This window comes from Stenella coeruleoalba (assembly GCF_951394435.1).
Source record: "Stenella coeruleoalba genome assembly, chromosome: 11".
Classification (NCBI taxonomy): Eukaryota; Metazoa; Chordata; class Mammalia; order Artiodactyla; family Delphinidae; genus Stenella; species Stenella coeruleoalba.
In genome coordinates, this window is record NC_137157.1 from 87,627,471 (window position 1) to 87,642,694 (window position 15,224).

The 15,224-nt window shown below is 37.7% G+C and overlaps 1 protein-coding gene across 1 annotated transcript in view; it reads right to left on the reverse strand.

Annotated features, from left to right (window-relative positions):
* Nucleotides 1-15,224, reverse strand: part of PIK3C2G (phosphatidylinositol-4-phosphate 3-kinase catalytic subunit type 2 gamma) — a 390,888-nt gene that overhangs the window by 244,194 nt on the left and 131,470 nt on the right. Inside the window, exons 13-14 of the mRNA XM_079938052.1 lie at nt 12,716-12,847; nt 5,126-5,240 (exon numbers count right to left, since the gene is read on the reverse strand). Of these exons, the coding sequence (XP_079794178.1) occupies nt 5,126-5,240; nt 12,716-12,847 (247 nt within the window). The remainder of the gene's footprint in view (nt 1-5,125; nt 5,241-12,715; nt 12,848-15,224) is intronic.

A 15,224-nucleotide genomic window follows, 5' to 3' on the forward strand; every position in this document is an offset into this window, starting at 1 on the left:
ATGACACCTATTTGTCAAGTGTTGAAGATATACTCCTATTTTCAAGCAAAAACAATTATGAGGCTCTTTCTTCTGGGGTACAGGCAAATACTCAGACTCAGTCATCCAAACTTCTAATTCATACCTCCTTAAACATTTGAATATTAGCTTCTTGTGTTCCACTTATCCATCTTACTTTACTTCCTCCCTCATCCTTTTCCACTTACACTTGGCCACCACGGTTTCTACTATGACTTCATGTCTTGGAATTCCTTGAAGGAGCTGCTGTGAATGTCCCTAGTGTCCATGATCCACAACCATGCCAATAAGGTGTCCATGGGCTTGCTCAGACCCCCATGATTCTTTCAGTTTGTTCAAAGAAATGCAGCCTGACTGTAGATGTAGTTTGGATATTATAAGGCACACAAATATTGGACCATAAGTTCTATGCAGTTCAAGGGAGGGAAGGATGCCTACTAACTAGATGGCAATTGCTGTGAGTCTCAAGGAAGGAGCTGTAAAAGAGGGACCCATATAGTGGTTCAGTAGTGAAGAGAAAAGAACCTATGCTACATTAGCGCACAAACTGTACTGTGGTCTAAGGACCAGGTACCAATAATAAGACTGTTGCCTCCCCATGACATTGCTGATAATTAAGGATAAGCAGGTAATGAAATGCTAGGTAAAGGAAAATACTTTGCATGAATGAGGAGGTAAGAACTATGGTTTAAAGAGAAGGACTGCTCACACAAGAAGAAAAACTGAACATAGTGGTATCTATCAGAATTCCAACAAGCGGACCAAAGTGCTAAGTTTAGAAATATCTGTAGGTTTGATTATTGTAGTGATCAGAGGTATGGACACATATCAGTAATTTACAAATACTGTATTCCTGGTGCTATGCTAGATTCTGGGGATAAAACACTGTCAATGTCCTCAAAAATCAAGAAGTCAATGGGAAAGAAGTTCTTGAGAAAGAAATATAATGTAAATGTGTTGATAAAAATCTTATTGGCTATTATGTGAATATAGAGGAAGGGCACTTAACCCTGCTTGGAGTGGAAAGAGAGGAGGGGGTAAGAGAGAGATCCCTAGAGAAGGGTCCATGGATCCTAAAAGGTGAATAACAATTACAGACACTAAGCCTGAGAGATGGGCAGTAGATGGTGAAGGGAAGACGGTAGATACATTGCAGGCAGGGAATAGTATTCATAAATGCACATAAGGTAAAAGCAGGACAATGCATGTCAGAAACTATAACTCTTTCAGTGTTGCTGGAGCAACACTGTCAGTCAAGGAGTGGCAAGAGAAACAGTGGAGGGGGCTACGTTGTATTGCTCATCCTTAATTCTCTAGGTAGCGCTGAGTTCTTGAAGAGTATAAATGGGAGAGTGGCAGGTTCAGATTTACATTTTAGAAGGATCACACTTGTGGATTTTGCATTAGAGAATACAAAACTAAAGCCAAGAAAAAAAACATCTAAACCGTTGTAACCTAGGAGGGAACTGTTGAACTAGGGCAGATGAGGTGGGGAATTGTGAGGACAGACATGAGGAACACATGGAGATAAGTTGGCAAAATATAGTGTGGACTGAATATGAGTAGCAAGAAAGAAGGAGACAAGTGAAACAGCTCAGTGTATCTGGGGGCATGAACAGACATAAATAATTCAGGGAGTGAAAGCATTCTGAGAGGATGGTGAGCTCAGTTTGGGATGTGTTGTCTTTGAAGCTGTCTACAGAATATCCAGGTGAGAAGCTAGGCAGGCACGTGCTTATATTTGTCTGAAGCTTGTGGTGTAAAGGAGTCTGAACTAAAGATACAGACTTAGAAGTGAACCTGCAAGATACTATAAATAAAACCTTAGGAATGAATGAGACCCAGTTATTCCACTGCTGGGTATACACCCAAGATAAATGAAAACATATGTTCACACACAAATTTGTATATGAATGTTCATAGCAGCACTATTCTTAATAGCCAAAAGGTGGAAACAATCTAAATGCATATCAACTAATAAGTGGATAAAGTGTGGTATAGCTATATAATGTAATATTATTCAACAATAAAAAAGAAATAAGGACTGATATATGCTACAAAGTGGATGAATTTTGAAACATTATGCTAAGTAAAAGAATCTAGCCACAAAAGAACACACATTGTATGATTCCATTTATATGAAATGGGCAGAATAGGTGAATCTACAGAGACAGAAAGTACATTAGTAGTTGCTTAGAGTTGGGACTAGGAAGTGATAGCTAAAAGTTATGAGATTTCTTTATAAAAATGAAAATGCTCTAAAGTTGACGTTGGTGAGATTAGTTGCACACATCTGTGAAAATACTAGAAAACACTGAATTGCACACTTTAAATGGGAGGATTGTACGGTATGTGAAGTATATCTCAATAAAGCTTTAATGAAATTCTCTCAGGGAGAATATATCTACCGAGAATAGCAAAGGGCAGCAGATGGAATCCCTGAGAACTGGCAACAGTGGGGACTAGCAGAAGAAGAGGAGTCCGGAAAGAAGACAGAGAAAGAATAACCAGAGAGAGTGTGAAGAGAAACCTAGGCCAGAAACAGAGGGGAAGAGTGTTCTGTAATGGGGAAGAGACAGTGCCAAAAATTGCAGAGAGAGCGCTAGTATGAAGAGGAACGATAACAAGCACTGGATTTGGCAACTAGAAATTAGCGGGTTGCCTGACAATAGTTCAGTGTGGTGAGGACAAATAAACCAAAATATAGTGAATTTAGACATGAATGAGAAGATGAGTAAGTAGAGAAACATAAAACAAAACAAGAGCAACATTAACTAAAACAGCTCTGTTCTTAGGGCTTAAATTATGAGTCACTCTACTAGATTGTATACAGAGAGAGGGAGGAAGTTGAGGGAGGTACAGGCTGATGGAATCATATAACAATTTGTCTCCATGTCTGAACTCAGATCTACTTCACTCTATCCACTGCTTCCAATCAGCAGCACAGCATGAAAAAAACAAGACTGACTTGAAGGAATCAAGTTCTGTAACATATATCCCTTATCATACTGTGGTGGCAACAGTGTGGCAGTAATTGTCCATCTAATATAGACAGTCAGCAAAGTACAGACCTGAAAGAAGTTGGACAGGCATAGTACTGTACAGTTCTTTCATTGCACGCAGGTGAAAATATAAGGTTAAATGACTTGTTCACAGTCATAAAGTTTACTATTAAAGAGCTAAGACTAGACTCCAGATTTCCTAACTCTCAGCCTGACCTCTTTCCCTTGAGACCCACCCTGACTCCTTAACAACACTGGTGGCACAACTTGCTTCTAATTTCCTTACCATCTCATAATCTTTAGGTTGAAAATTCTGCTCTAAATTTAGGTGTGTGTAATTAGAGTGGTGCTGGTTATTAAGGCTTTTAACTTTAATACCTTAGTAACTCCTATTTTATTTTGTATATTTCATCATCAAGTAAAAACATCTGAGACATTTCCCTCTATGTCTATACCATTTGAAATTATTTTGTAAAAGCAGATAATTTAATGTTTTTGCATACTGTTGAATTATTTCCATGCCCTCTCTCCTTTTTTTGTAAGATAAATTCTGTCATGGCTCCAGGTCTCTGCTTTGAAATCTATGCTGCTGTCGAATGCTCGAAACTTCGCTTCAGATTCCACTTCCAAGACCTGTGTTCCTAAAGCAGCTGTTCCCTTCATCTGAGAAGAATCAAGGCGAGTCTCATCTGATAGTCTCCCTTACATCCTCCACCCCACCACTGCTGCTAAAGGCCCAGATACTCATAAATTCATATCCACAAAGCTCTGGCAATGGTCAGACTTGGAAGATTTTGGTTAAGCTCAGGTGGTTTGGATCTGGCAAGAAATAGTCTGATAAGAAATGCACTCATCCTCTCAAAGAAAGTAGCTATCCTGTTACGAGGAAACATCTGCTAATCAGTAAGCCATCAATGCTGAGTGTCAGGATGTTGTGCCGAGATCCACCCTGAACAACCACTCTTTTTTATCATCATGTCCATGGATTCGAAGTGGATCTTTGGCTACTGTCTGGTGGCGGGGGGGGACATCCTCCATCCTTCAGAGTGAAAGCCACATTTTTATTAGTGTTATTTTTCTTTACCGTTTTTTAACATCTTGCTGTCCATTTTGCTAAACTTTGTCCCTCACACCCCTCAACCCAAACCTGGCAATTTTACGTACCTCCGGACTGCACTAGTTCCCTCTAGTGTAGTGATCCTCACTGAAGGCAAATTTACCCCTAGAGATCATCTAACAATATTTCGAGGCATTTTTGATTGTCAGAACTGGGGAAGTGCTACTGGCACCTAGTGGGTAAAAGTCAAGGATGCTGCCAAGTATCCTACAATGCACAGGACAGTCCCCACAACAAACTTATCCTGGCTAAAATGTCAATAGTACTGAGGTTGAAAAATCCTGTTCTACAGAATGCTGCCCAGTTTTCCCGATGGAGATGGAAAGTCCATATTCCCTGCATTGCCATGTATGGGAGCGTCCATGCTTCAGGTATCTGATGAATCTTGTCACTTATAATCATGAAAAAATGAGGAAAGTGAGAAAAAAATTCTCTGAGTAGAAAGGACCAAAGCCTGGAATCATTAACCACCTTTCATTCATGATTACAAATAGCAGAAAGTAGAGAGCCTTTAAGGAAAAAGAAAGGATTTTTGTTTGCAGTTTCTCCCCCACTATCCAGGTAATTGCTAGTCATTTAGGAAACACACAACAAAAGAAATTTTAAGGAAACATGACACAATGAAGAGGCAGGTGTGAATAAGGTACCAAGTTAATAATATATACTAATGACTGTTTTTAGACAAAGGAAAGAAAAATGAATACGTATAATGAGTAGATTCATGGCAGCACTCCATCCCTCTCCTTCACGATTGTGTTTGACACAGAATGGCTTGAAATTGCTATTAGGTAAGCTGAGAGAAAAGTGCTTTGAGAATACTGAATGCAAAATAAAAGCAATAGAGATTTTACAAATCCCAGAAGGCTGGAGAAAGAGAAGACTATTAAAATGTGTGATCCTGGAAGAAAATTGTTTCTGTAATTGACGACAAGCTACTTATCAACCAACACTTGCTGTGTGTACTTTAATCTCATAGCCTGACACTTACCTGCAGGGTCACTGGGGATGGCTGACTTATATCCCACACTCCTGGAGCTATCAGTTCTTTGGGAGGCTCACTCTGTAATGTTGTGCTGAATAACATAGACCTGAGAATTGATTTGCTGCAAAAGACAACACATACGGACAGGCAGAAGTCACTTCAAAAGGGAAGCTATTATTATCTATAAATTTCTTTTGGAGTATAAACATAATCAGCTATTTCAGTAGCTTCATTCAGTAGCTAGAAGATAAATACAATATTCCTCAAGCCTAGGTACTGATTAGTGGTTCATTTCTAATATACTGTAGGCATGGCTATGTCCATAGACACCTACATTTATTTTCCACCTAAGAAAATTATTTCTACAATGGTTTCTAACAGGTAGCATTTACTCTTAATTTCCAACAATGTTGATTACAAGATGGGACCAGGAATCTCAAATTTATATTCTTAGAGTTATGACTCCCTTAAATCAATAAAGATGTTAACTCTTTTTTTTTTTTACATCTTTATTGGCGTATAATTGCTTTACAATGGTGTGTTAGTTTCTGCTTTATAACAAAGTGAATCAGTTATACATATACATATATCCCCATATCTCTTCCCTCTTGCGTCTCCCTCCCTCCCACCCTCCCTATCCCACCCCTCCAGGCAGTCACAAAGCACCAAGCTGATCTCCCTGTGCTATGCGGCTGCTTCCCACTAGCTATCTGCCTTACGTTTGGTAGTGTATATATGTCCATGCCTCTCTTTCGCTTTGTCACAGTTTACCCTTCCCCCTCCCCATATCCTCACGTCCATTCTCTAGTAGGTCTGTGTCTTTATTCCTGTCTTACCCCTAGGTTCTTCATGACATTTTTTTTTTTTCTTAAGCACGTTTTTTTGCTCCAGGGTGACTAAATTCCTTGGGCATCTTTAAAGATATGAGCTCTAAACTTATAGAATCAAAATAATTGTGGGACTTCATAGAGGAAATGATTCTTTAAGCATAACTAGAAAGATTATTCATATTTTGAATATTTAAAACTATGCTGTAAATTACCATAGTAAATGAGAGTGAATACAGGAAACACTTTAGACAGGAAGAATTCATGGATACTTTTAACAGCTTCAGTAACATCCAGATCCACAGAGGCTTATAGGAATTAAAAAACAAGCTAGACCTGGCTTGTATATGTGAATAAGATTATTGGTAAAATGTTCCATGATCAGTAAGAACAGTCTTTGATAAACAAACAAAATTAAAACTGTAGAACTTAAAGTCAATAAAATTAAGTTTATAAAGAACTTTAAAGTAAATTAAGCCTCTTTGAAAATAACATAGAATTCTACCTTGCCATTTAACGGACAAATATGCAAAATATGAAGGAAAAAAATCCAACAAATAAAGTTGTTAAATCCTGAGGCTTCCTGAGGCTTGGCTTCTTTATTTTTCATATCTAAAGATATTGTTAAAAAGTATCTGCCCAAGGGATATATTTTAAACATTTTAAACATTTATAATTTTAAACATTACTGGGCAGATATCTTTATACAACCCAAGAATATTCTTTCAGCAGAATGAATTTTGAGTCATTTTTTTCCCCTTTGTTCTATTCCCTCCTCATCTGGAGAAAGTTTGTTTTGTTTTGTTTTGTTTTTTGGTATAACAATAGCAGGGACCAGTATTAGCAAGCTAAAAGTTAACTCAATAAGGTAAAGATTAGAAAATTATGACTGTGATTTTCTCTTTTACTTTTCAGAGCATATAACCTTGCCCTAAATGGTCTGAAGCATCCATCCTCTTGGGGAAAGTTTTGGCCTAGTTTCAGCCAGAATGCGAAAAGAAGGTCTAACACTAAGTTTGGAGGGCTCAGATGTTAATGTCCTCCACAGTATTTACAGAAAATTTTCCTAGCCACAGTAGAATCAACAGGAGTGAGGAGGGAGGATGTGGCGTATTGGAAGGGGAATGTGACAAAAGAAAAAGCCACAACTTTCTGGCAATTTGAGATTGTGGGAAGCAGAAGACAGAGAAAGAGGGACAGAGTGAGTATGGTAGATAGAGGTATCCCAATTTCCCCCTCTTCTGCCTATAGGAAGACCCATGGGGAGGAGTGTTAGATAAGCGAGCATAGCCTAATGATGAGGGCAGAGGGGACTCCATTCTGTACCTCAAGCTTCAGATCCTGGAAGAAAGTCACCTACTGAACTGCTCTTGTACCAACTTGTGGAGTGACCTTAAACTTAGGGCCATGTGACATACAGGCAAAAGGAACTCCTGTGTTTAGCTTTATTGGGTCTTCTTTGGTTTCTGTACAGAAGAGATGGAGCCTAGGCACAGCTAAAGATATCTGTGTGAGGGTGTTTTCATAAAGGGGGTCACATGGTGGGGACAAAGGGCCTCTGTAATAAGGGCATCTGATTGAACCATCTGAGTTGAGGTCAGCTGGATGTCCCATATGGGTCTATGGTGCCTGCCAGAGCCCAAGTCACCCAGGGAGTGTCAGTAAGCCCTGGTGAAGCTGGGAGAGCACCAATCACAAGCTACACAAGATATAACAAATAACCACCAGCTTAAAAATGCCTTTGATTTGGATATCTAAGTAACTAGTTCAAATAATCTGTTTCTTTTCTGATCCTTTGTATCCAGATATCCTCTTAGAAAGAGAAGGTGTCGGGAAGCTATCTGAGTGACTGAGCATTTTATCCGAAGGAGGGAGACTGCATAATTCTAAAAGGACTATTTAAATTATTGAATTGACTTATTTTTTGTAATTGATGGAAAGTTGTTTTCTTCTCATTAGTTACAGGGTAGGAGCTCCTGATGAAAAGTGTGATATATTAAGTGCATTTTTCTTCACATTTAAGTTGTGTAATGAGTTATATTTATGGCCTTACTATATTTATACGTCTTGGCCATATTTCACTCTGAAAATCTGAATGACCTAAGCTGATTCCTACAAAAATGAAGGGACTCATTTCTCTCCTTTGATGGAGTCTGGATCAACAGTCACCCTGGCCTTAACCCTGAGGCATACAGGGAAGAGTGAAGTCAGAACTCTTGATTCAAGTATGTGTATGAAATGATGTATCAAGCAATAGGGCATAGAGAGAATGAACTTCTAGCTGTCCAACTGAGGCTGATATAATACATACTTTAAGGCAATTTGGGGGAAAGGATGTTTGGCACCATTCTTTGGGTTCTCTGTGTGTTGGATATTAGCTAATTTATATTAGCTAAGGGACTATATCTAAACAACTTTTTCGATATTTTAAGCATGATGGGAACTAAATTTCCATAGACTTCTGTGAATAGAAAACACAAGAATAATGAAGATGATTAGTGGAATTAAGATGTTAAAAGGATGCATCTAAGAGTGTTGATGGTCTCAACAGGAAAGAGGATGAAAATGGAAACTATTAATACCCAAGTTGGTGGGGTTCATCAGTAGTTTTTTTTTTTTTTATTGGAGTATAATTGCTTTACAATGTTGTCTTAGTTTCTGCTGTACAATGAAGTGAATCAGCTATATGTATACCTATATCCCCTCCCTCTTGGACCTCCCTCCCACCACCCTGCCCCCCCATCCCACCCATCTAGGTCATCACAGGGCACCAAGCTGAGCTTCCTGTGCTTACAATGCTGTGAAAAGGTTTATTAAGTCAGTTAAAATTAAGCAAACAAACAAAAACATGGAAAAGGAAAACATGCCAGAAACAGTTTCATATAGTGGAAAGCACACCAGACATTATATCAGGACATCTGTACCCTGTCTTCATTAACTAGCCTTAATTACCTTAAGTTCTTTGAGCTTCTTGCACAAAATCAGTGGTTTTCAAGAGTTTTATATTTGTTTTCATATGGCTTTGTGGTTGGGGGAGTAGACTTTAGAAAGGTATTGAGGAGATGGCAAATAGATTTGACTCCAGAATTTCAAATGCCACCCTGCCCCCCCCCCCCCATCTAGCATGTACATAGACTGTTCGTTGATCTTATACGTGGAGATTTTGAATAAGATGTCATTAGAAAAGGACCACGCTGATAAATATAGCATTTCTATTCTTAAGGATCCTTTTAATTTCAATATTGTACCAATTCCTATGCCTAGAAAAACCAAACCAAAATCTGTGGCACCAGGCGAACAGATGGGTTGGTTTACCCTCTCTGGGTCCCTGTTTCCTCAGACAATAAAAAAGTGGTTTGAATACATTAATTATTGTCATTTTTAGCTATAGGATTCTATACATCCATGGCTTGGCATTCTGGAACCAGCACTTCCAGAAGATCTCATACTGTGAAACTCTTTGGGACTCTGACTCTCATAGGTCTAACAGGTTCCATGCCCAGGAGCAGAGCCCAGGTAAGGCTGAGACAGGCAGTGAGGTTTTCACAGTGCATTCATGGAGCAGGGCATGGCACATAAGGGCAGGAAGGGAGGCAGCTTGATGTAGTAACACGTGTGGAGAGGAGAGAAGTCAGTCCTTCATTCTGGTTCTTGTTCTATTCCTAAGTAGCCCAGTGACCTCTAGCCAGCCCCTTTAACCTTCCTTCATCATAAAGATCTTCACATATAAATGAGATATTTGAATTAATTGAGCTCTGAGGGTCTTTCTTGTACAGGATGGAAGAATGATAAGGAATTTTCATCCACAACTTGCTTCTATTATTTGATTTTAAGGATATACCTGAAATGATCATTTATAGTGGGATCAGGGTTGGCTACTCAGACAACAGTCTAAGGAATAAAATTTTATTAAGATTAAGATTTATTTAGGCCTCTTTTGAAATTCCGCAAAAGATTCTGAATTTCCTGGGCTTTAACGCATCTCAGGAGCTCTGAAAATACCGATGCTTGGGCCCCTCCACAGACCAGTTAAATTAGAATCTTTGGGAACACATGGGTTTATTTTTAAATCTCCCCAGGAGATTCTATTGTTCAATAAAGGTTGAGACTCTCTGCACTGAAGGAGTTTACCACAATTTAGAAATGCTAAGTAACCACCATACTATTTGTTTTGAATTTAAGTAGGGAAGGTAGGTCATAGAAATTATTGAGGTGAGAATAACACTTTCTTACTGCAGTGTGGAGGCATTGTGAATATAGATATGGTATAAGTCCTGTCTGCAAAGGAGAGGATTATAAAACTTTCGTGGGCAAAATTTTACCTTTTTTTTTTTTTTTTTTGTGGTACGTGGGCCTCTCACTGTTGTGGCCTCTGCCGTTGCAGAGCACAGGCTCCGGACGCGCAGGCTCAGCGGCCATGGCTCACGGGCCCAGCCGCTCTGCAGCATGTGGAATCTTCCCGGACCGGGGCACGAACCCGTGTCCCCTGCATCGGCAGGCGGACTCTCAACCACTGCGCCACCAGGGAAGCCCATTACCTTAGTTTTTGAAACATATTTTTTAATAGGGTTGAAGGTGAATTTGTGTGCTTGAAAATGTTGTTTATTTTTATTTGTACACACTCTCGATGTAGTTATAACCAATACATCTGAGTTTAATCTTCATTGGTTCTTCTGAAACCCACTTCTCAAAACCACAAAGAGATAAGAAACCTTTAATTTTGCATATTTTCAGGTTGTGTGTATCTTGGAAAAAATAGAGACATAAATGCTCATTACAGCTCCACATGGCTGGGTATGAGAAATTCAAGTTGTAATAAATGATAGATTCAATACCAAATGTTTATGGGCAGGGGTCACTCCATGAAAGAAAATGAAATTAAGTGACTTATTTGCTGTGATCTGGAAATATCTCCATCAAATAAATTGGGTTAGAATCTCTGTAACTCAAAGCAATGAGCACAGTGGGAGTTATTACATCTCCCCAAATGGCCCACATGGTGGATTGCTGATGTCTTAAAAGATCTGGATTTCTTTAAGTTGGTTAGCCCAGGAGAGAGGCAGATTTTCTGATTTTCATAAGAAATAGTCTTTTGTAAATACATTTACAAATCCTTATTGAAGCTTTCTTTGAAGTAAGTTGTGTTTCTGTGATGTCTCATCAACCACAATTTTGCCACTTTCTCTTAGGAAAACCATTTAGTATCAGTCCCAGATGGCATTTCTTAAAGATGCCCATTGTCCATGATCACTCGCATATAAAGTGTTTACCAGAAGTTAAGTGACAGATGACAAAACAACATGGAGGCAGTGTTTTACTATCACAACCATGTAGAAAAAAGCTTTGAAGAGTAGCTTGAAAGATAAAAATATTCTAAACTTTTTATATGTTTAACAATTTTTGATTACCTGTTATGTGAAAAGTAGTATGTTGGATGATGAGCAGGCATAAAATGGATTAAATTCTTTTTCAGTGAGTAACTGGAAATGTATTCTACAAACATGCTAGATCTTACAAATACTGCAGTTGAAACTTTAAAGAAACTCACTCATGAGATGGAAGGGCACCTGCATAGCTGCTCCTAGTGAGAAAGTAATGAAAGTTTTTAGCCCACAAATCAGATTTTTGAAATATCTGCTAACAGCAGTTGGTATTCCTTTTAGGGCTGAACTGTTTCTTATAGACTTTTGAAATTTTATTTCATTCTAAATCTCCTACAGAGATTGATATTTTTCCAATTCAATTTAATAAACAAACCTGTACTGATTGCCTATTTATAAGAGATACCATGTTAGATGATAGAAATTACAAAGAAAATACATTCCCTGTCCTCATACATGTGGAAATTGGCTATAACATGAAAACTAATAAAAGAGCAACACACACACAGCATGTCATAATTAACCTAATAAAAAATGATTTTAAAAATGTATCACAGTTGCTTTGATGATAATTTATTTATATTGACTAAATGTGGGAACTAAAAGCTGATGAGTTTTCCTAACATTTTTATATTACCAAATCTTCCTAAAAGAGCAGGGGCAGAAACATCCTTTATAATAATATTAAAATAACAATATAGGTTCTATTTCTTCGAAAGTCATGTATTTTACAATTTGATTCTAAAGCAAGTCTTGCCATGGAAAAGTCACTAAGCTGTTTTATTTAAAATATTTTTTCCTTAATAACACTGAAAAATCATGTAACTGACTTTATCAAATATTCTAAGCATTAATAATTCCAAATCCTTATGGTTAAATCAACAGTTAATTTTTCAATGGCAATTAGTTCTGATAGAATATCAGAACTCCTATTTGGCTTACTTTTCTGAAAAATATCCTCTTAAAGTTGACATATATTTCTTCTTGGCAATAAAAGGTCAGTAAACTAATTACATTGAATAATTTTACTTCAGCCAGAATTTCATGACTTATATTGTTTCTAAATGACAGTACTGATCTAAATCATTTTGAATTAGTAATTCCAGAGAAACTGGCTGGTCACATAAGGAAAAGAAATTGAGATTGGTCATGCCAATACCTTTTCATGACCCAGTTGACAAGCTGAGCATGAGGCCTGTTTCTAAAGCCACTTCTACATTTTGCTTTACAGTCCCACTTTCAATAGTCATGATTTATATTGAGCTATCTCAAATTTAGAATAAAATGTCTCCTTGATTTTCTCATTATGCCAAATACAGCTCACTATACAGTTCCAAGGAGGTTTTTATTGAGATGGAAGTTTTATTAATCACAAATGATATACTTACTGTTTTGGAAACAGCGGAAGACAAGTCCAGGCCAATAAATCCGCATTGTTCGTTGCACAGGTAATCCCAAACAGTTTTATAGTGAGCATGGATTCCCTTGGAAGTGACTTTATTTCAAGAGGAAAATTGATTCTTAAAATAAAAGAAAGAAGTAGGTTATCTACCCATTTGCAACCATGTTTTCATAAATATTTCCTTGTAACATAATGTTATATGACAAAAATATTTTAACTATTTGAATCGAGGCATCCTCTTAAATTTTGTGTTGTATCTTGTAAAAGTAGAAATATAGCAGAAGTACATAGAGTAATGAGATTGATTACTCTATGGGGATTGCTATAATTTTGATATATAAGTTTATTTTTAAAAATTACAATAACTTGAGCAATTACAATTACATAATAAAAGAATGGTTAACATTGTCTTAGGGAATGGGGGGACGGCAGGAAATAACTCATAATGGGTCTTAAAGAGTAAGTTGGTTACAATCAGATGGAGATTTGGAAAAGAATATTCCAAGAAAAGAAAAGTGCATAGACAAGGGCATATATGCATGTAGCTGAGGAGTGGTGAGCAGCTCATTGTGGCTAGAACACAGAATGTAGTCAAGGTGATCTGGAAAGTTATGGAGGATGCAATTAGAAAGACAGGTGGTTGCCAGGATGTTTAAGAACTCTGTATGCTAGGCAAAGGGATCTGAGATTTTTCCTAATGGCAAAAGGAAATGTTTAAATGAGAGAGCTAAAAGCATAGAGAGTTGTTTATAATTTTAAATGTGGACTATTCTGGGTGATAATGAGATTCCAGGAATTTGGGGGCTGATTGCTGAGATGTAACAGACAGTACAATTCCTGGATATGTCAAGGTGAATCAAACTCAGACCCTGGATGGATTGTAGATATGGACAAAAAAAGTGGCTAAGGATAAACACAAGACTGTTAATAGTGGAAAAAACCTTGAATTTGGGCATTGAATCCACCAATATATATGAGACTGCCTAGAAGGTTATAAATGATACTGTAAGATTGGGAGGGGTACACCTGGGTGGTAGAAATATCTAAGAAGAAAGGGCTTTTGACAGAAAGTTGAGAGTGTGATCTGAGGTCCCTAATCATGGACAGGAAGAAGGATATAAGAGCCTCAAGAGAAGTATGGGGCTTAGGAGAGATCTATTTATGAGACAAGAAGACATTTTTCAAAAAGTTGAGATGGGGGAATATGTTCACTAGAAGATGAGAATGCTATGAAGAAATGGGAAAATTGGAACAGACGTTAGCATGTAGGGGAAGATTAATGGGAACTGATTCACCAAGGAATGAGAAGAAGTAAAAGGAAAGTGACTGGAAGAGCAAATGGGCAATTTGTATTGGATGATATCTCATGCCGTTAGGTGTGAGGAGTATGAACAGAATCCACTGGCCTTGTAATTCCCAGTTGAACTTTGAAGTCCACTTGTTTTAGCAGTGGGTGATTATTAGAGGACTGATTGTGACCAAAGTCTATCATCCAGTTGGAAAGTGCTTACTGAGGTTGGCCCAGGTGAGGCCTCAGGTAGTATCGAGTGTCTTCTCACACAAGAAGTTGGCTGTCTAATCTGGATATGGGCAGCAGTCCTTACTCAGTGTGTAAAATAAGAGTTTGGTGACCTCCTTTTGTGTGTGGCTAGGCAGCATTCAGCCTTAGGAATGAGGAGGAGTTAATTCAGCCCAGTGATCATAACTGATTTTGAGGAAGTACACATCTCTCCCCTCAACATGCTGTTCTCTGAGATAGAGAGGTCCAGACCCAGGTGGCAGTAAGACATCTAACAAAAGGAAAGACAGAAGGGCTATTTTAGAGTTTGAATGGATAACTAATATTTGACTAACAGCATATTAGTGGAATAGGACAATGAAGAATTAAAGATGAATTCCAGGCTTCCAGATTATGTTGTAGTGGATTACCTTTAACAGATAGAAAACACAGAGGAGGAGCATGGGGTAGGGGATATATGTGCGGTTTAGGGCATGATGTCATTGAGTTAATAATAACTCAGAGATGTCAATATGTAAGCTATGAGTGGAGAAGATGAATCAGAGGCTTGGATTTGCATATATGTGCATTCAAATATTGGCCCCATGACTAAACAGATGTTCTTCTTTGAGTGATGAATTTAACCTTCCTAAGTCTTGTTTTTCTTATCCATAAATGGAACAAATATTACATAACATAGTATGTGGCAAATGGCAGGTTGTATATCAGCCTTATATTCAGTATTCTATCAACAATGTAAAAACTTATATTAGCCATTGTAGACAGATAAAATATAATTCTAGTTAAAAGTAAGGAAGGGAAATAATGACTAGAGTAAAAAAAATTATTTTACAAGATTAGTGAAATTTAGACTATTGAAAATTAAATTATTACACATTTAGACATCTAAAGCTAAAAGTCTCTTTTCTTTCATATTCCTTCATGGTCATAATATTCATTCAATGTAATGTGAACATATTTCTCAGCTTAAAAGAAG